Source organism: Ranitomeya variabilis, chromosome 4 (assembly GCF_051348905.1).
Source record: "Ranitomeya variabilis isolate aRanVar5 chromosome 4, aRanVar5.hap1, whole genome shotgun sequence".
In the NCBI taxonomy this organism is placed as follows: domain Eukaryota; kingdom Metazoa; phylum Chordata; class Amphibia; order Anura; family Dendrobatidae; genus Ranitomeya; species Ranitomeya variabilis.
The window spans coordinates 39056883-39080053 of NC_135235.1; the positions used below are offsets into that span (position 1 = coordinate 39056883).

General features: G+C 40.9%; 1 protein-coding gene across 1 annotated transcript in view; it reads right to left on the reverse strand.

Moving 5' to 3' along the window:
* C4H10orf90 (chromosome 4 C10orf90 homolog) overlaps positions 1-23171 on the reverse strand; it is a 208945-nt gene that overhangs the window by 122415 nt on the left and 63359 nt on the right. Inside the window, exons 3-4 of the mRNA XM_077258381.1 lie at positions 20487-21426; positions 14660-14863 (exon numbers count right to left, since the gene is read on the reverse strand). Coding sequence (XP_077114496.1) covers positions 14660-14863; positions 20487-21426 — 1144 coding nt within the window. The remainder of the gene's footprint in view (positions 1-14659; positions 14864-20486; positions 21427-23171) is intronic.

Genomic DNA, 23171 nt, shown 5'->3' on the forward strand with positions numbered 1-23171 from the left:
TGGAAATTTGGCGAAAATTTTGAAAATTTTGCAATTTTCCAACTTTGAATTTTTATGCCCTTAAATCACAGACATATGTCACGCAAAATACTTAATAAGTAACATTTCCCACATGTCTACTTTACATCAGTACAATTTTGGAACCAAAATTTTTTTTTGTGACGGAGTTATAAGGGTTAAAAGTTGACCAGCAATTTCTCATTTTTACAACACCATTTTTTTTTAGGGACCACATCTCATTTGAAGTCATTTTGAGGGGTCTATATGATAGAAAATACCCAAGTGTGACACCATTCTAAAAACTGCACCCCTCAAGGTGCTCAAAACCACATTCAAGAAGTTTATTAACCCTTCAGGTGTTTCACAGGAATTTTTGGAATGTTTAAATAAAAATGAACATTTAACTTTTTTTCACACAAAATTTATTTCAGCTCCAATTTGTTTTATTTTACCAAGGGTAACAGGAGAAAATGGACCCCCAAAGTTGTTGTACAATTTGTCCTGAGTACGCTGATACCCCATATGTGGGGGTAAACCACTGTTTGGGCGTATGGCAGAGCTCGGAAGGAAAGGAGCGCCATTTGACTTTTCAATGCAAAATTGACTGGAATTGAGATGGGACGCCATGTTGCGTTTGGAGAGCCCCTGATGTGCCTAAACACTGAAACCCCCTACAAGTGACACCATTTTGGAAAGTAGACCCCCTAAGGAACTTATCTTGATGTGTGGTGAGCACTTTGACCCACCAAGTGCTTCACAGAAGTTTATAATGCAGAGCCGTAAAAATAAAAAATCATATTGTTTCACAAAAATGATCTTTTCGCCCCCAATTTTTTATTTTCCCAAGGGTAAGAGAAGAAATTGGACCCCAAAAAATGTTGTGCAATTTGTCCTGAGTACGATGATACCCCATATGTGGGTGTAAACCATTGTTTGGGCGCATGGCAGAGCTTGGAAGGGAAGGAGCGCCATTTGACTTTTCAATGCAAAATTGACTGGAATTGAGATGGGACGCCATGTTGCGTTTGGAGAGCCCCTGATGTGCCTAAACATTGAAACTCCCTACAAGTGACACCATTTTGGAAAGTAGACCCCCTAAGGAACTTATCTAGATGTGTGGTGAGCACTTTGACCCACCAAGTGCTTCACAGAAGTTTATAATGCAGAGCCGTAAAAATAAAAAATCATATTTTTTCACAAAAATGATCTTTTCGCCCCCAATTTTTTATTTTCCCAAGGGTAAGAGAAGAAATTGGACCCCAAAAAATGTTGGCCAATTTGTCCTGAGTACGATGATACCCCATATGTGGGTGTAAACCATTGTTTGGGCGCATGGCAGAGCTTGGAAGGGAAGGAGCGCCATTTGACTTTTCAATGCAAAATTGACTGGAATTGAGATGGGACGCCATGTTGCGTTTGGAGAGCCCCTGATGTGCCTAAACATTGAAACTCCCTACAAGTGACACCATTTTGGAAAGTAGACCCCCTAAGGAACTTATCTAGATGTGTGGTGAGCACTTTGACCCACCAAGTGCTTCACAGAAGTTTATAATGCAGAGCCGTAAAAATAAAAAATCATATTTTTTCACAAAAATGATCTTTTCGCCCCCAATTTTTTATTTTCCCAAGGGTAAGAGAAGAAATTGGACCCCAAAAAATGTTGGCCAATTTGTCCTGAGTACGATGATACCCCATATGTGGGTGTAAACCATTGTTTGGGCGCATGGCAGAGCTTGGAAGGGAAGGAGCGCCATTTGACTTTTCAATGCAAAATTGACTGGAATTGAGATGGGACGCCATGTTGCGTTTGGAGAGCCCCTGATGTGCCTAAACATTGAAACTCCCTACAAGTGACACCATTTTGGAAAGTAGACCCCCTAAGGAACTTATCTAGATGTGTGGTGAGCACTTTGACCCACCAAGTGCTTCACAGAAGTTTATAATGCAGAGCCGTAAAAATAAAAAATCATATTTTTTCACAAAAATGATCTTTTCGCCCCCAATTTTTTATTTTCCCAAGGGTAAGAGAAGAAATTGGACCCCAAAAAATGTTGGCCAATTTGTCCTGAGTACGATGATACCCCATATGTGGGTGTAAACCATTGTTTGGGCGCATGGCAGAGCTTGGAAGGGAAGGAGCGCCATTTGACTTTTCAATGCAAAATTGACTGGAATTGAGATGGGACGCCATGTTGCGTTTGGAGAGCCCCTGATGTGCCTAAACATTGAAACTCCCTACAAGTGACACCATTTTGGAAAGTAGACCCCCTAAGGAACTTATCTAGATGTGTGGTGAGCACTTTGACCCACCAAGTGCTTCACAGAAGTTTATAATGCAGAGCCGTAAAAATAAAAAATCATATTTTTTCACAAAAATGATCTTTTCGCCCCCAATTTTTTATTTTCCCAAGGGTAAGAGAAGAAATTGGACCCCAAAAAATGTTGGCCAATTTGTCCTGAGTACGATGATACCCCATATGTGGGTGTAAACCATTGTTTGGGCGCATGGCAGAGCTTGGAAGGGAAGGAGCGCCATTTGACTTTTCAATGCAAAATTGACTGGAATTGAGATGGGACGCCATGTTGCGTTTGGAGAGCCCCTGATGTGCCTAAACATTGAAACTCCCTACAAGTGACACCATTTTGGAAAGTAGACCCCCTAAGGATCTTATCTAGATGTGTTTTGAGAGCTTTGAACCCCCAAGTGTTTCACTACAGATTATAACGCAGAGCCGTGAAAATAATTTTTATTTTTTTTCTCAAAAATGATTTTTTAGCACCCAGCTTTGTATTTTTACAAGGGTAACAGAATAAATTGGACTCCAAAATTTGTTTTCCAATTTGTCCTGAGTACGCTGATACCCCATATGTGGGGGGGAACCACTGTTTGGGCGCATGACAGAGCTCGGAAGGGAAGGAGCGCCATTTGGAATGCAGACTTAAATGGATTGGTCAGCAGCCGTCACGTTGCATTTGCAGAGCCCCTGATGTACCCAAACAGTACAAACCCCCCACAAGTGACCCCATATTGGAAACTAGACCTCCCAAGGAACTTATCTAGATGTGTTTTGAGAACTTTGAACCCCCAAGTGTTTCACTAAAGTTTATAGCGCAAAGCCGTGAAAATAAAAATTCCTTTTTTTTTTTCACAAAAATGATTTTTTAGCCCCCAGTTTTGTATTTTTACAAGGGTAACAGGATAAATTAGACCCCAAAAGTTGTTGTCCAATTTGTCCTGAGTACGCTGATACCCCATATGTGGGGGGGAACCACTGTTTGGGTGCATGACAGAGCTCGGAAGGGAAGGAGCGCCATTTGGAATGCAGCCTTAAATGGATTGGTCTGCAGGCGTCACGTTGCATTTGCAGAGCCCCTGATGTACCCAAACAGTACAAACCCCCCACAAGTGACCCCATATTGGAAACTAGACCTCCCAAGGAACTTATCTAGATGTGTTGTGAGAACTTTGAACCCCCAAGTGTTTCACTACAGTTTATAACGCAGAGCCGTGAAAATAAAACATCTTTTTTTTCCCACAAAAATGATTTTTAGCCCCCCAAATTTTTATTTTCCTAAGGATAACAAGAGAACTTGGACCCCAGAAGTTGTTGTTCAATTTGTCCCGAGTACGCTGATAACACATATGTTGGGGTAAACCCCTTTTTGGGCGCACGGGAGAGCTCGGAAGGGAAGGAGCACTGTTTTACTTTTTCAACGCAGAATTGGCTGGAATTGAGATTGGACGCCATGTCGCGCTTGGAGAGCCCCTGATGTGCCTGGACAGTGGAAACTCCCCAATTCTACCTGAAACCCTAACCCAAACACACCCCTAACCCTAATCCCAACGGTAACCCTAACCACACCCCTAGCCCTGACACACCCATAATTCTAATCCCAACCCTAATCCAAACGTAAATGTAATCCAAACCCTAACCCTAACTTTACCTCCAACCCTAGCCCTAACCCTAACCCTACCCCTCACCCTAACCCTAAACGTGACTGAAATACGTGTCACTAAAATACGTGTCACTAAAATACGTGGCACTGAAATACGTGGCACTGAAATACGTGATACGTGGTACGTGGCACTTAAATACGTGGCACTGAAACACGTGGCACTGAAATACGTGATACGTGGCACTGAAATACGTGGCACTGAAATACGTGGCACTGAAATACGTGGCACTGAAATACGTGGCACTTAAATACGTGGCACTTAAATACGTGGCACTGAAATACGTGGCACTGAAATACGTGGCACTGAAATATGTGATACGTGGCACTTAAATACGTGGCACTGAAACACGTGGCACTGAAACACGTGGCACTGAAACACGTGGCACTGAAATACGTGGCCCTGAAATACGTGGCACTGAAATACGTGGCACTGAAATATGTGGCACTGAAATACGTGGCACTGAAACACGTGGCACTGAAACACGTGGCACTGAAATACGTGGCCCTGAAATACGTGGCACTGAAATACGTGGCACTGAAATATGTGGCACTGAAATACGTGGCACTGAAATACGTGGCACTGAAACACGTGGCACTGAAATACGTGGCACTGAAATACGTGGCACTGAAATATGTGGCACTGAAATACGTGGCACTTAAATACGTGGCACTGAAATATGTGATACGTGGCACTGAAATACGTGGCACTGAAATACGTGGCACTGAAATACGTGGCACTGAAATACGTGGCACTGAAATACGTGGCACTGAAATACGTGGCACTGAAATACGTGGCACTGAAATACGTGGCACTGAAATACGTGGCACTGAAATATGTGATACGTGGCACTTAAATACGTGGCACTGAAACACGTGGCACTGAAACACGTGGCACTGAAACACGTGGCACTGAAATACGTGGCACTGAAATACGTGGCACTGAAATACGTGGCACTGAAATACGTGGCACTGAAATACGTGGCACTGAAATACGTGGTACTAAAATATGTGGCACTGAAATACGTGATACGTGGCACTGAAATACGTGGCACTGAAACACGTGGCACTGAAATACGTGATACGTGGCACAGAAATACGTGGCACTGAAATACGTGGCACTGAAATACGTGGCACTGAAATACGTGGCACTGAAATACGTGGCACTATGACTGTCAGAAAATGTTCATTAAACGGTTAGGGGTGAGGTTAGGGGTAGAGTTAGGGTTAGGGTTTGGATCCCTTTATCACCTTGATGGTGGTGGGTGGCTTTTCAGTGTGTTTTCTGTTTTTTTTCGATAAAAATGCATGCGTTTTTAACGCAAACAAACGCATGTGCTTAAAAACGCAAGAAAATACTGCAGGTTGTATTTCTGAAAATGAACGCATGCAGAAAAAACCGCATGCGTTTGAAAACGCGACCAAACGCGTACAAAAAAACCGCATGCGTTTTCAATGTCAAATATAGGGAAAAAACGCATGCGTTTTTTTGTGCAAAAAACGCTGCAGACAAAAACGCAAGTGTGAAACCAGCGACGCTTTTTATAGCAAAAAAGTTTTTGCGTCTCCACATTTTGAGACCTATAATTTTTCCACATTTTGCTCCACAGAGTCATGTGAGGTCTTGTTTTTTGCGGGACGAGTTGACGTTTTTATTGGTAACATTTTCGGACACGTGACCATTTTTGATCGCTTTTTATTCCGATTTTTGTGAGGCAGAATGACCAAAAACCTGCTATTCATGAATTTCTTTTGGGAGAGGCGTTTATACCGTTCCGCGTTTGGTAAAATTGATAAAGCAGTTTTATTCGTCGGGTCAGTACGATTACAGCGATATCTCATTTATATCATTTTTTTATGTTTTGGCGCTTTTATACGATAAAAACTAAAATATAGAAAAAATAATTATTTTGGTATCGCTTTATTCTCAGGACTATAACTTTTTTATTTTTTTGCTGATGATGCTGTATGGCGGCTTTTTTTTTGCGGGACAAGATGACGTTTTCAGCGGTACCATGGATATTTATATCAGTCTTTTTGATCGTGTGTTATTCCACTTTTTGTTCGGCGGTATGGTAATAAAGCGTTGTTTTTTGCCTCGTTTTTTTTTTTTTTTTCTTACGGTGTTTACTGAAGGGGTTAACTAGTGGGGCAGTTTTATAGGTTGGGTCGTTACGGACGCGGCGATACTAAATATGTGTACTTTTATTGTTTTGTTTTTTTTATTTAGATAAAGAAATGTATTTATGGGAATAATATATTTTTTTTATTATTATTTATTTAGGAATTTTTTTTTTATTTTTTTTTACACATGTGGAAAAATTTTTTTTTTACTTTTTTACTTTGTCCCAGGGGGGGACATCACAGATCATTGATCTGGCAGTGTGCACAGCACTCTGCCAGATCGACGATCTGCTGTGCAGGGCTGCAGGCTTTCCAAGTGTCTGCTCTGAGCAGACACTCGGTAAGCCACCTCCCTCCCTGCAGGACCCGGATGCCGCGGCCATCTTGGATCCGGGACCTGCGGCGAGGAGGGAGGTAGGAGACCCTCGCAGCAACGCGATCACATCGCGTTGCTCCGGGGGTCTCAGGGAAGCCCGCAGGGAGCCCCCTCCCTGCGCGATGCTTCCCTATACCGCCGGTACACTGCGATCATGTTTGATCGCGGTGTGCCGGGGGTTAATGTGCCGGGGGCGGTCCGTGACCGCTCCTGGCACATAGTGCCGGATGTCAGCTGCGATATGCAGCTGACACCCGGCCGCGATCGGCCGCGCTCCCCCCGTGAGCGCCGCTGATCGATGATGACGTACTATCCCGTCGGCGGTCATACGGGCCCACCCCACCTCGACGGGATAGTACGTCAAATGTCGGGAAGGGGTTAAATGCGGTCTTCCACTCATCCCCCTGCTTAATCCGCACCAAATTATACGCACCACGTAGATCGATCTTAGTGAACCACTTCGCCCCCTTTATGCGAGCAAAAAGATCAGTCAGTAAAGGTAACGGATACTGGTATTTAACTGTAATCTTATTCAGAAGTCGATAGTCGATACAAGGTCTCAATGAACCATCCTTTTTACCCACAAAGAAAAACCCTGCCCCCAATGGAGACAAAGAGGGGCGAATATGACCCTTTTCCAAAGATTCTCTGATATACTCCCGCATAGCAGTATGTTCAGGTACAGACAAATTAAACAAGCGACCCTTAGGAAATTTACTACCGGGAATCAACTCAATAGCGCAGTCACACTCTCTGTGAGGAGGGAGAGAATCAGTTTTAGGCTCCTGAAAGACATCATAAAAATCTGACAGAAATGCTGGGATCTCAGAGGGAGTAGATGAAGAAATGGGAACCAAAGGTGCATCCCCATGAATCCCCTGACATCCCCAGCTCAGCACAGACATTGATCTCCAGTCCAAGACTGGATTATGAATTTGTAACCATGGTAATCCAAGTACTAATACGTCATGTAGATTATATAACACAAGGAAACGAATAATCTCCTGATGGTCTGGGGAAAGATGCATAGTCACTTGTGTCCAATATTGTGGTTTATTGCTAGCCAAAGGTGTAGAATCAATACCCTTTAAGGGAATAGAAACCTCCAGAGGCTCTAAATCAAACCCACAACGCTTGGCAAAGGACCAATCCATGAGACTCAGAGCGGCGCCAGAATCCACATAAGCATCCACAGTAACAGATGATAAAGTACAAATCAATGTCACGGACAAAAGAAATTTAGACTGCAAGGTACCCATAGAAAAAGATTTATCAACCTTTTTATCAACCTTCTTTATGCGTTTAGAGCATGCTGATATAACATGAGCTGGATCTCCACAATAGAAGCACAACCCATTTTTGCGCCTGTAATTCTGTCGTTCGCCTCTAGACAATACACTATCGCATTGCATATGCTCTGGTGCCTTTTCAGAGGTCACCGCCAAATGATGCACAGGTTTTTGCTCAGAAGATACCGCCATATGGTGCACAGGTTTTTGCTCAGAAGATACCGCCATATGGTGCACAGGTTTTTGCTCAAAAGATACCGCCATATGGTGCACAGATTTTTGCTCAGAAGATACCGCCATATGGTGCACAGATTTGCGCTCCCGTAAACGCCGATCAATCTGGATAGCCAATTTCATGGCATCATTCAGACCTGTAGGCACAGGGAACCCCACCATGACATCCTTCACGGCATCAGAGAGACCTTCTCTGAAATTAGCTGCTAGAGCGCACTCATTCCATATAGTAAGCACCGACCATTTACGAAATTTTTGGCAGTATATCTCAGCTTCATCTTGCCCTTGGGAAAGAGCTATCAAGGCTTTCTCAGCCAAAATCTCTAAATTAGGTTCTTCATAAAGCAACCCCAAAGCCAGAAAAAACGCATCTACATTTAATAACGCAGGATCCCCTGGCGACAATGCAAATGCCCAACTTTGTGGGTCACCCCGCAATAGAGAAATAACAATTTTAACCTGTTGCGCAGGATCACCAGCAGAGTGAGATTTCAGAGACAAAAACAATTTACAATTCTCTCTGAAATTCAAAAAACGGGATCTGTCTCCGGTAAAAAATTCAGGCATAGGGATCTTAGGTTCAGACATTGGAGCACGTATAACAAAATCTTGTAAGTTCTGGACCTTTGTAGCCAGGTTATTCAGACCTGCAACCAAACTCTGTGGATCCATGATTCAAACAGGTGTAACCAAAGCCATTCAGAGATTAAGAGGAGAGGAAAAAAAAAAAAAGGCTGAAGACTGCAGTTTAAGCAAGGAGTACAAATAAGCACTAAGGTGCACTTTCCAAACACAGAAGGAAAAAAAACCTTTTCATATCCTTTCCTGCTTCAGTGCATAGTTTTAACACATGTGGCCGGCCAAACTGTTATGATTTTCCCAATGGCAGGGAAATCAAAATAACAACGGACTAGCTCTCGGGTGATGGGAACTAAAGTGACCGTGACCTGAACCTGACACAACACTGGAAGTAGCCGGGGAGTGTTTCCTACGATGCCCTAGACACCACGCGCCAGCCGGAGATCTAACTACCCCTATCAGAGGAATATACAGGCCTGCCTTACCTCCAGAGATGAACCCCAAAAGGAGATAGCAGCCCCCCACAGATATTGACGGTGAGTCAAGAGGAAAAGACATACGTAGGATGAACAGCAGATTTAGCACAGTGAGGTCCGCTTACTAGATAGCAGAAGTACAGGAAAGAGTCACTTCACGGTCAACTTCAAAACACTACTCAAAAACACCATCCTGAAATTACTTTAAAACTCCAGTGACAACTCATGCCACTGGAGTGGCAATTCCAGTCCACGAGAGCTTCCAGCTACAGAGAGTCACATTGCAAATAGCTGGACAAAAATAGAATAAACTAGAAACAAAATTCAACTTAGCTGAACAGGATCTTGAGGCAGGAGAATGCAACAGAATGCTACTGATACATTGTTGGCCGGCATCAGACCAGCAGCCAAGCAGCCTTAAATAGGAAACTCCCCTAATGGGTGTCAACAGGTGATCAAGGATAGAAGAAGGCAAATAAGTGGCACTACCATAAAACACCACCGGGGGAGCCCACAAACAGAATTCACAACACTCTGCGTTATAATCTGTAGTGAAACACTTGGGGGTTCAAAGCTCTCAAAACACATCTAGATAAGTTCCTTAGGGGGTCTACTTTCCAAAATGGTGTCACTTGTAGGGAGTTTCAATGTTTAGGCACATCAGGGGCTCTCCAAACGCAACATGGCGTCCCATCTCAATTCCAGTCAATTTTGCATTGAAAAGTCAAATGGCGCTCCTTCCCTTCCAAGCTCTGCCATGCGCCCAAACAATGGTTTACACCCACATATGGGGTATCAGCGTACTCAGGACAAATTGCACAACATTTTTTGGGGTCCAATTTCTTCTCTTACCCTTGGGAAAATAAAAAATTGGGGGCAAAAAGATCATTTTTGTGAAAAAATATGATTTTTTATTTTTACGGCTCTGCATTATAAACTTCTGTGAAGCACTTGGTGGGTCAAAGTGCTCACCACACATCTAGATAAGTTCCTTAGGGGGTCTACTTTCCAAAATGGTGTCACTTGTAGGGAGTTTCAATGTTTAGGCACATCAGGGGCTCTCCAAACGCAACATGGCGTCCCATCTCAATTCCAGTCAATTTTGCATTGAAAAGTCAAATGGCGCTCCTTCCCTTCCAAGCTCTGCCATGCGCCCAAACAATGGTTTACACCCACATATGGGGTATCATCGTACTCAGGACAAATTGCACAACATTTTTTGGTGTCCAATTTCTTCTCTTACCCTTGGGAAAATAAAAAATTGGGGGCAAAAAGATCATTTTTGTGAAAAAATATGATTTTTTATTTTTACGGCTCTGCATTATAAACTTCTGTGAAGCACTTGGTGGGTCAAAGTGCTCACCACACATCTAGATAAGTTCCTTAGGGGGTCTACTTTCCAAAATGGTGTCACTTGTAGGGAGTTTCAATGTTTAGGCACATCAGGGGCTCTCCAAACGCAACATGGCGTCCCATCTCAATTCCAGTCAATTTTGCATTGAAAAGTCAAATGGCGCTCCTTCCCTTCCAAGCTCTGCCATGCGCCCAAACAATGGTTTACACCCACATATGGGGTATCAGCGTACTCAGGACAAATTGCACAACATTTTTTGGGGTCCAATTTCTTCTCTTACCCTTGGGAAAATAAAAAATTGGGGGCAAAAAGATCATTTTTGTGAAAAAATATGATTTTTTATTTTTACGGCTCTGCATTATAAACTTCTGTGAAGCACTTGGTGGGTCAAAGTGCTCACCACACATCTAGATAAATTCCTTAGGGGGTCTACTTTCCAAAATGGTGTCACTTGTAGGGAGTTTCAATGTTTAGGCACATCAGGGGCTCTCCAAACGCAACATGGCGTCCCATCTCAATTCCAGTCAATTTTGCATTGAAAAGTCAAATGGCGCTCCTTCCCTTCCAAGCTCTGCCATGCGCCCAAACAATGGTTTACACCCACATATGGGGTATCATCGTACTCAGGACAAACTGCACAACATTTTTTGGGGTCCAATTTCTTCTCTTACCCTTGGGAAAATAAAAAATTGGGGGCAAAAAGATCATTTTTGTGAAAAAATATGATTTTTTATTTTTACGGCTCTGCATTATAAACTTCTGTGAAGCACTTGGTGGGTCAAAGTGCTCACCACACATCTAGATAAGTTCCTTAGGGGGTCTACTTTCCAAAATGGTGTCACTTGTAGGGAGTTTCAATGTTTAGGCACATCAGGGGCTCTCCAAACGCAACATGGCGTCCCATCTCAATTCCAGTCAATTTTGCATTGAAAAGTCAAATGGCGCTCCTTCCCTTCCAAGCTCTGCCATGCGCCCAAACAATGGTTTACACCCACATATGGGGTATCATCGTACTCAGGACAAATTGCACAACATTTTTTGGGGTCCAATTTCTTCTCTTACCCTTGGGAAAATAAAAAATTGGGGGCAAAAAGATCATTTTTGTGAAAAAATATGATTTTTTATTTTTACGGCTCTGCATTATAAACTTCTGTGAAGCACTTGGTGGGTCAAAGTGCTCACCACACATCTAGATAAGTTCCTTAGGGGGTCTACTTTCCAAAATGGTGTCACTTGTAGGGAGTTTCAATGTTTAGGCACATCAGGGGCTCTCCAAACGCAACATGGCGTCCCATCTCAATTCCAGTCAATTTTGCATTGAAAAGTCAAATGGCGCTCCTTCCCTTCCAAGCTCTGCCATGCGCCCAAACAATGGTTTACACCCACATATGGGGTATCAGCGTACTCAGGACAAATTGCACAACATTTTTTGGTGTCCAATTTCTTCTCTTACCCTTGGGAAAATAAAAAATTGGGGGCGAAAAGATCATTTTTGTGAAAAAATATGATTTTTTATTTTTACGGCTCTGCATTATAAACTTCTGTGAAGCACTTGGTGGGTCAAAGTGCTCACCACACATCAAGATAAGTTCCTTAGGGGGTCTAATTTCCAAAATGGTGTCACTTGTAGGGGGTTTCAGTGTTTAGGCACATCAGGGGCTCTCCAAACGCAACATGGCGTCCCATCTCAATTCCAGTCAATTTTGCATTGAAAAGTCAAATGGCGCTCCTTTCCTTCCGAGCTCTGCCATACGCCCAAACAGTGGTTTACCCTCACATATGGCATATCAGCGTACTCAGGACAAATTGTACAACAACTTTGGGGGTCCATTTTCTCCTGTTACCCTTGGTAAAATAAAACAAATTGGAGCTGAAATAAATTGTGTGTGAAAAAAAGTTAAATGTTCATTTTTATTTAAACATTCCAAAAATTCCTGTGAAACACCTGAAGGGTTAATAAACTTCTTGAATGTGGTTTTGAGCACCTTGAGGGGTGCAGTTTTTAGAATGGTGTCACACTTGAGTATTTTCTATCATATAGACCCCTCAAAATGACTTCAAATGAGATGTGGTCCCTAAAAAAAAATGGTGTTGTAAAAATGAGAAATTGCTGGTCAACTTTTAACCCTTATAACTCCGTCACAAAAAAAAATTTTGGTTCCAAAATTGTACTGATGTAAAGTAGACATGTGGGAAATGTTACTTATTAAGTATTTTGCGTGACATATGTCTGTGATTTAAGGGCATAAAAATTCAAAGTTGGAAAATTGCAAAATTTTCAAAATTTTCAAAATTTCCATTTTTTTCACAAATAAACGCAAGTTATATCGAATAAATTTTACCACTAACATGAAATACAATATGTCACGAGAAAACAGTGTCAGAATCGCCAAGATCCGTCAAAGCGTTCCAGAGTTATAGCCTCATAAAGGGACAGTGGTCAGAATTGTAAAAATTGGCCCGGTCATTAACGTGCAAACCACCCTTGGGGGTGAAGGGGTTAATGAGAAAAAAATGAACTTTTTTGAATTTAGCAAATGGCTGCAATGAAACAAAAAGTGAAAAATTTAAAGGGGTCTGAATACTTTCCGTACCAACTGTATATACTGTATATATATATATATATATATATATATATATATATATATATATATATGTATATATATATATATATATATATATATATATATACACACACTCTATGACCCGTTTCATCATTTTGGTTTTTTTTCAGTCACTTTTCATTTTTGACTTGCGTTGTATTCGCTGACGGGTTTTGAGCCAAATTCCTCAATGGAGCGCACCAATTCATGAATTTAGCTCTAAGCCCCAAATTGTCTTTTTTCTGTCTTTAACTAGTTTTGAGATTTTTTAGAGGGAAAATTTGTACGTTGTGCAAAATGTCACAAGAATGCCTTTAAATAGCTGACCTACACAAAGTCACTCGGAGGAGGGTTAGGGAAGTATTAGAGTAAAGTTGCGTCAAAGTTTGAAACTTTTTTAAAAAACAAAGTCGCATTTCATGAATCTCTCGAAATATCTGGAAGATCCACAATTGTGGTAAAAATCAGAAAACCACTTTGGAGAGAGTTGAAAGTCCGTGTTGCCCAGCGACAGGCCAAAAACATCACTGCTCTAGAGGAGATCTGCATGGAGGAATGGGCCAACATACCACCAACAGTGTGCGCCAACCTTGTGAAGACTTACAGAAAACGTTTGACCTCTGTCATTGCCAACAAAGGATATATAACAAAATATTGAGATGAACTTTTGTTAATGACCAAATACTTATTTTCCACCATAATTTGCAAAATAAATCTTGCCAAAGCAGACAATGTGATTTTCTGGATTTGTCGTCTCATTTTGACTCGTGGTCTACCTATGAGGTCAATTACAGGCGTCTCATCTTTTTAAGTGGGAGAACTTGCACAATTGGTGGCTGACTAAATATTTTTTTTCCCCACTGTATTTGGTATTACCACATGCACAAAATTTAAAAATATTTATCCAATAAGATGACCGTCAAAATGGAAAAAAAATTGAAATATCAGACTTGCCATTTTCAGTTGCTGCATTTACCCCCCAAAAGTACAATATAAAGCCATTGAAGTCTCGTAAGCACCGATAAAGACGTCAGCTCAACAAAAAACAAACACAACTTCGTCAATTGAAAAATAGAAAAAAGTTATGGGTCTCAGAAAGTTACATAGTTTGGAATTTTTTTTTAACCATAAAATAGAAGAAAAACCTTTACAATTGGCATCCGCATAATCGTACTGACCTAGAGAATTATGTTGCACAATCATTTTTTTATTGCACAACGATCGGCATAAAGACAAAACACAAAAAAGCAATGGAATGGAATAACGTTTGCTTTTTTTAAACTTTTGACAGCACTAAAACTTGTCTTGCAAATCTCGTCATCAAATGAAAATGAAAAAGTTTTGATTCTTGGAAGAAAAGGAGGAAAAAATGAAAGAGCAAAAATACACAATCACCTACTAAGAGGGCGATAAAACAGAACTCACGATCAAGGTGAACCAAACTTTAGACGTCCTCTGGGTGCTGAAATCTATCTGTTCTGTCTCAATAGTTTCTTGAAAGTTTTTATTTCATTTTATGAATTGTATCAGGAGTCATTTTACATATTAGGTAAGTTTTTTTTTTAATTTAGTGTCCCGTGTATGGTCCAAATGGTCCCTTTGGTGGTAAGACAATATACACAGAGCTTCGCAAACAATAACTATACGTTAATAGTAGAAAGTCATCTTACCTTTCAGAGGAACGTTTTCCTTCTGCAAATTCAGCTTATTTTTTCCCTGGTCGGAAATCTGTTTTCCAAATATGAAGTTGAAGGTTGTTACGTTTGACCTTTCCGCACCAAGATGACCAAAGCTCCGGAGAGGAGAACCTGTCCCTACATAAATCTCTCTAATAGGCGGAGGATCCTTCTCCAGTGTTTGCGGGTAATCGAAGGCTGCGGATATAAAAGTTTATAGTTAATCTTAGCAAGGCTATAAAAGAGAATAGTGTTTAAAAAAAGTGAGGCATCTGAGACCGTACACGGGAGGAAAACTGAGTCTAGTAATTTCCCCTGATATGTTGGCTAGAGTAATTTTTTAATGAAATCAGATGATGTGGATTGTGGATAAATGCAGCAAATGTTTAAGCCACAGGCAACGATGATATAAACAGGGAATTATTCGTTATCTGCATTCGTAATTCATCCTTGTTTTGTATAACTGCTACAAAAACTTCATAAATCAGTTTCTATATCTGCACTGAAGATTAAAAAAATGTTTTCATAAAATGGTAAAACTTATCTTAAATTCCATCATGTTGTGTGGATAGGTCATTGCTTTCCCTCAAGATCAACACACTCCTCTCCCGCTGCTGTAACCTCTCACAATCTGGTTACAAGAGTGTCCTATTTTCGCCCATTAAATGACATTCATTATTTCATACAGTGGTTGTGAAAATATTCACCCTCTTTGGCATTTTTCATGTTTTGCTACTTCACAACCCAGAATTTTATTTATTTTATTTTTTTGAGGGTTTGCATCAGTTCATGCAAAGTACATGCCTACAATTGTGAACGTTTGTTTTTCTTTTTATTGTGAATCAAACAACAAATAGAACAAAATTACTGAACACTTCCGTTTTCTTAACTATTCACCTCCCCTAAAGTCAGTACTTTGTAGAGCCTCCTTTTGTGGCAATTACAGCTGCAAGTTGCTGCAGATAAGTCTCTATGAGCTTTCTACATCTTACCACTGGGATTTGTGCCTAGTGGATTAAGGTCTGTGCTTTTTACCAGGCCACTCCAAAACATTTACAGGTCTCCCTGTAAACCACTCGAGTGTTGCTTTAGCAGTATGTTTCAGGTCATTGTCTTGTTATAAAGTGAACATCCGTCCTAGTCTCAAATCACTAACAGACTGAAACAGGTTTTGCTCAAGAATATCCATCTTTCCTTTGACTAGGACCATTTTCCTGTCCCTGCCACAGAAAAACATCCCCACAGCATGATGCTGCCTCCACCATGTTTCACTATGGGGATGGTGTTCTTGGGGAGATGCACTATGTTGGTTTGGCGCCAGACTTAGCTTTTACCGTGGTGGCCAAAAAGTTTAATTTTGGTTTCATCTGACCAGAGCACCTTCCTACATATATTTGAGGAGTCTCCGATATGTTTGGAAAGCTCAAAACAAGTCTTACAATTTTTGTGTGTAAGTAAAGGCCCACTCTTCCATAAAGGCCACTACTGTGGAGTGTATGGCTTATTGTGGTCGTATGGACAGATGCTCCAGTCTCTGCTTGGGAACTCTGCAGCTCCTTCAGGGCTACCTTTGGCCTCTGTGCCACCTCTCTGATTAATGTCCTCCTTGCCCAGGCTGAGAGTTTTGGTGGGCGACCCTCTCTTGGCAGGCTTGTTGTGTTGCAATGTCCTTTGCATCTGATGATAAGGGATTTGATGATGCTCTGGGGGATCATCAGAGATTAGGATTTTTTTTATAACCCAACCCTGATTTATACTTCCCAACAACTTTGTCTCTGACTTGTTTGGAGATCTCCTTGGTCTCCATGGTGTTTGGTTAGTGGGGCCTCTTGTTAGTGGTGTTGGAGCCCCTGTGGCCTTTCAGAAAAGGTAAAGTCTATATACTGACAGAAAAAAATATATTAAGATTTGAGAATCCTCAGTGGTTGATACCTTTTAATGGCTAGCTGAAATGATGGTATACTGACAGACATGTGACACTTAGATTGCACACAGGGGGACTTCCTTTCACTAAGCATATGACTTATGAAGGTATTTGCTTGCACCAGAACTTTTTAGAGGCTTCATTGAAAAAGGGGTGAATACATGTGCACATGCTAATTTTTAGTTATTTGATCCAATAAATTTAATTTATGCCTAGATATTTTTACTTCACTTCACCAACTTAGACAATTTGGTGCTGATGTATCACACACAAATTATTACAAAAATATTTAAGCACATATTGTATTGTAATAAAATAGGTAAAAAACGAAGGGGGTGAATACTTTTGCAAGCCACTGTACGTCGTGTGATTAATTCGACAAGTCACTGCATCCTGCAAGCTTATCACTGCTGCTGTGAAACCCTACACGATCTTACTGGCTACAGAGTGTTCTATTCCAATCTACTAGCTGATCGGTAGATCAGTCACTGCCTCCTTCAAACTCAGCATACTTTTCTCCTGCTGCTTGAAAATTTTCATTATAGTTTTGGCTAACAGAATATTTTATTCTTAACTATTAACTGACACTATTTATGTCACATGTACCATATGTATCTGTCCTTATTAACATATTGATAAGAACATAGGTCACTGCCACCCACAAGATCTGCGTGGATCCCCCTTTTTGGGCAGTTCACTTTGTTTACATAGCGTTCCACATGCAGGTGTCTGAACAGTCGGTACCCAGGTCTTGTTCTGCCCTTATGTATTTTAACTTCTGCTGACACATAGTGAAGTGAGCTACAAGAGTTAGGTACCGTCCCGATTGGGTTCACCTTGTCGAGGTGGGATGGCTTTTATGCTTGTTTGATTAAACGGTGTTAACTCAGTACCCTATGTTATTTACATGTACTATTACTATTTATTTATTTGGTACAGGGTATCTACTCATTTTGTCTTTATCTTAGGTTTGTCTGATAAATGTCCACAGTGTGAACGTGCGCCTATGCGTTGCACTTATATCAACATATGCCTTGGCTTAATTTTTTGGTTTTGTGAGAACTGGCAGGATCCTTTGGCTACTAAGTGTTCTACAGGGTGGAGCGCGGTAATTTGCTGATTTGGGAATGAAATAAAAAAATTATGATCATTAGAAAAATTTATTTTATATTTTAATTATACTGAACAGTAATGGAATTTTTAAATTACATGGTTTTAAATAGTGTATCTGGCAAATGTCGACCTTCGCTATCCACACACTGCTGCATACGTTTTCTGAAGTTTTCATGAACTCTAACAAGCATGTCCACTGGTATTCTGCCAATTTCAGCTTCAATATTGTTCCTTAAGTCTTCCAAGGTGTTGGGACGGTTGATATACACCTTAGACTTCAGGTAACCCCAAAGGAAAAAATCGCATGGGGCTAAATCTGGTGAGCGTGCTGGCCAGTTCACATCTCCCCTCCAAGAGATAAGCCGTCCAGGAAACATTTGCCTCAAACAATTCATGGTAACCCTCGCTGTGTGTGCAGTGGCACCATCCTGTTGGAACCATGTATCCTCTAGTTCCATTGCCTCAAGAGCCGGCTGAAAATAATCCTGTATCATAGACAAGTACCGTTCGGAGTTCACAGTTATGGCACGACCGTTATCCTGAAAAAAGTAAAGACCAATGATGCCTACTCGTGATATGGCGCACCACACAGTGACGCGGTCCGAATGCAGAGGTCTCTCGTGAACTTCTCTGGGGTTTGTTTCACTCCAGTAACGCATATTTTGTTTGTTTACACACCCACTGAGGTGAAAATGTGCCTCATCAGAAAAAAACACAATTGCGTCACGGGGTATCGTTGCTAACATGTCTTCACAAGAGGTCCGCCGTGTCAAATAGTCCCGTGCTGACAATTGTTGGACCACGCACATTTTATACGGGTGAAAATTCAGTTCATCATGAAGAATCCGGTGGAGAGAACGTCTTGAAATGCCAAGAGCAAATGATTGCTTCCGAGCAGAGCGTTTCGGAGATTGCAGTACTGCTGCTCTAACTCTCTCGATGTTTTGTGGTGTTGTAATCCTTCTCTCAGGTCCCCTTCGTACACATGACACATTCCCTGCTGTTCTGAATGCATTCACCCAATTTACAATTGATTGCCGTCCAGGAACACGTCCGCGTGGAGGAACAGCGAATTGTAAACGAAAAGCACGCTGCACTGCAATGATCAAGTGGGCATTTGAAAAATACGCTTCAACACAAAATGACCTCTCCTCACGTGTCCACTGCATGATGGCAACTGAAAGGCGGAGGAATACAAATCTCCCATCAGCCACTGTAAGCCACACCCACTCTCCCCTCTCTTCGACCGACAGTGCCGCCACAGCATGCAGTGCAAAAAAGCAAATTACCGCGCTCCACCCTGTACTTTGAACTACTAGGTGACAGATCTGTCCTCGTTAACTTACAGTAAATACATGAGTCGAGAGGTCGCTGTCTCCAACAAGATCAAGACACTCCTCTTTTGCTGATGTAATCATTCCTATGGTTCACTTTTGACATGTTTCATGCCACATGCATCCATGTACTGCAACTAAAGCAACATGAGTAGGCAGGTCACCACCTGCCAAAAAAATCAGCACACTCCTTCCCTGTTTTTGTGAGAATTTTCTTGAACTTATTTGCAGCAACACATTATGTTTAGATTGACAAACTAACATTAATTTTGTCTTGTTTATATCTGTTCTTATTAACATGACATAAATAGATTGGTCACTGCCGCCAACAAAATCAGTAGATTCCTGTTCTGCTGCTATGATCATTTTTACTTACAGGTATTTTTGCAATATAATCCAAGAGTAGCATGAAGTAGTGTCAGATACCTAATTTCTGGCCTTGTTTCGCTTATGGGGTTTCTTGGTGCAGTTTTTATAAAATACCCATGTCACGACTCTGCTGACGAGTGTCCTGGGATCAGGGGCTCCTTCCCTGTCCCTAACACTAGGGGCATTCTAGCTCACCCTGCTCTCCCAATTACCTCTGATGGTGAAGACGCCAGGGTCACGTACCTTGCCTTAGCTCCTGAATCCGCCCTCAATCTGTACCCTTCTCCCACCCAGGGAAGTGGGGAGTAGTAGTGTACTGGAATACACTGAGACTAACAAGAGACTAACCAAAGTAATAGAAGAAAGGGATTTATCACACACTCAAAACCTGGCAACAGTCACTGATAAATCCACCAAATGTCTTCTCCAATGATAACCAACAACAACCTCCAGCCATGCAGTATAAGCTAACTCTGACAATGAGTGCTAGCCAGGACCAAGATTATATAGGAGATGAGAGTGGCTAACAATGCACAGCTGAGAGCCTTAGCTCCAGGGGCTCTCAACTGAGCAGATTAACCTCTGCACTGCTAAAAGAAACTTACACTATCTAATAAGAAGGTGAAGTACTTCTAATCAGTGCAGGAGTAGGAGAGTCAGACGCTACGGTTTTCTAGCTCCTCTCTTTCGCAGAGACACCCTGTTTTCTCTGCTCTAGATGTAGCAGTGCTATGAATACTGAGCTGTGTATAACCCCACCCAAAACCCTGATTGTTATCTTTCTGTGTACACGGTACATTGCAAGCAAGTTGCCAATCAGTGTTGGGGGAAGGGTTACACATTAGCGGGATTTCCATGCCCCTGAAAGCCAAGTCCTGCAGTGATAATCTCCAGCTGATGAAACACTGATTGTATTGAAATTACAGGTAGCATCTGAGCCAGTGACACATCCCTGGAATCAGTCTCTCTGTCCCTACATCGTGCTGCTCTCAGATTACATTTCAAACACCTGCTGATATATTCCCTTTAATTATGCAAAATACTTTCATGATAAATAATGGCACCCTGTTTCTTAGCTCACCATCTGTATTAAGATAACTGGAGATTTCCTGGCAAGGGTAATGATGGTATCCATTGATTTGATGTTCTTGATTTCTTTGATGGTCTTTCAATGGTGAATGTTGACTTTTGCAAAATGGATTTGGTCCTTCATAGTCAACTGGGCTACTCTTCTGACATTCCCCTGCAAACTTATTTATGAAAAAGTCACTTGGGGCTTCCAAGGAGTCCTTATCAAAAGTTAGGTCAAGTCTTCTTTTTAGGGGACGTTTTATCCTGACTGATATTTCTGACTTGTAAGTCCTTTGGTTGGCTACACGACATTGACCAAGTGACAAAGAAAATAGTTTGTTTCTGTAATAAATAGTTTCTGGAAATGTCTCATCCCTTTTAACATGAATTCCTGAAATATATGTTGTATGGTTGCTTTTCGTAGAACTGTCCTTTAAATATTGATGATCATCCTTCATGTTCAAAACCCGAGAAGGTCGACATGGAAGTTCCTGAGAATGTGGGAATCCAAAGGGCTTAAAATTCTGGCTACAATCAGCTCTATTATCTAAGAATCCACATTGCTGATTGTGTTCAACTGCCGAAACTGGAGCCTTCATTAATAAGTCATTACTTCTGCACGGAGAAGAAGCTGGGTCACTGGTAATTTCCTTGGGAGCATGGTATAAAGATGTAATGCATCTTCTGGCTGTAATTGTAATAGACGAAAATCCTTTCTTCCTATCCAGGCTGTATTTTTCGTTGGCAGGATGGAGGTTTGTTCTACACACTGTTCTGTCGGAGGATGTTACAATCTCTAATTTGCCGGGAAGTGATGACAATGTTCTTTTAATGCTGATGGAATTCTGATTAACCATAGACGGCCTCATACGGGTCGTAATAGGCTCGGTGATCAAGGATTGTGAAGGATGGAGCTTCCTATCGTCCTTAGCTTCAGTCTCATCAATCATCTGCAAAACGAGGAGGGATAAAATCAAGTTTAAATTTATACAATTCAAAAAGTTTCTGTAGGAAAAAAAACAAGTTCTCAAAACCTATCGAAGAGCTTTACATATGGGTTTATGAAAGTGAAATAAATGTGCCCGGTCCAATACTAAATAATTTCGAAACTAAAAAAGATGCAGAACGGTCTATTGGTATGAAGAATAAGACTTGATTTATATATTGTGGCCCAGATTCATCATTGTTGTTTCTCCACTTTTCTTGAGAAATTTGCTCCTTTTCTAATGACTTTCCTAATTTTCCATGGTCCAGACTCATTTTTTTTAAGACACTTTCTTTTTTTTTGTTTTGTGCCATTAGTTGCCGTTTCTAGCGCCAAATTAATCAAAATGACACATGCAGTTCATGAATTTGGCGCAAAATGGACTCTTACTGGATTGAACTGTTTTTGCAACTTTTGGCACACTCAAAATACACCAGAGAGGGACTGGGGTGAAGTTGTGTCGAATTTTACAACTTTTTAAAATTTTTAACTTTTTACAACTTTTTCTGCGATTGATGAATCAAGCAAAAACATCTGGAATTTGTCAATTCTGTGGAAAACAAAAAAGGCTGAAATGGATTAATCCCTTGACGCCATGGCCATTTTACAGTGTTTTTTTTTTCGTTTTTTCTTCCCCTTCTTTCAAGAGCCATAACTTTTTTTTGTTTCTGTTAATAGAGCCATATGAGGGCTTGCAGTTTTGAATGGCATCATTAATTTTTTGCACATGGTGTACTGGAAAATGGGGGAAAAAAAATGTGTCATGAAATTGCAAAAAAGTACAATTCCACAATTTTTTTATTTTTTCTTATTTTATTTACGATGTTCACTATATGGTATAACTGACCCGGCAATATGATTCCCCAGGTCAGTCCGTGTATGCAGATACCAAACATGCATAGTTTATTTTATATTTAAGTGGTGAAAAAATATTCCAAAATTTGTATGAAAAAAAGTTTTTGCATTTGTCTCCATTTTTCAAGATTCTAAGCGTTTTTATTTTTCGGTATATGGGTGTGTGTGAGGGCTTATTTTTTTCACATTGAGCTGACGTTTTTATTGATACCATTTTTTAATAGATACAATGTTTAGGTAGCCTCTTATTGCATTTTTTTTCAATGTTGCGGCAGCCAACTAATGGCATGTCAATTTTTATTCTCGTTACAGAGTTTATTGATCACATCAATTTATTTAATATTTTGATAGATCGGACATTTCTGAACACAGCGATTCTAAATATGTTTATTTTTTGTTTGGTTTATTTTTCATGGGGTGAGTTGAACTTCTGTGTTTTTTTATTCCTTTTCATGTTTTAAAAAACTGTTTTTTCCTCCCTTTCTACTATATACTATATTAGGAGACTTGGAGCTTTGATAGCCTGATCGCCTGTGCTATACTAGCAAATCATCATCACTGCTACGTATAGAAGAAATCACGATCTCATACGAACGCCGGCCACTAGCCGGCATTCACATCAGATTCCCAATGACAGACAAAAGTGGTAGCGGGTGCACCACTATACTAATACATCCAAATGACGTTAAATCATAGCCTGAGAATGACAAGATATGGGCTTCCCCAATTATGTCAAAAAAATGCCCTTGAGCATAAAGTGTGCTGATGTATTAAATGGAGCAATAGCCCTGACAAAATCAGAGAAGGACTGCAAAGAGAATAAACCCAGCCGTATGCAGAATTGCAAATGTAACC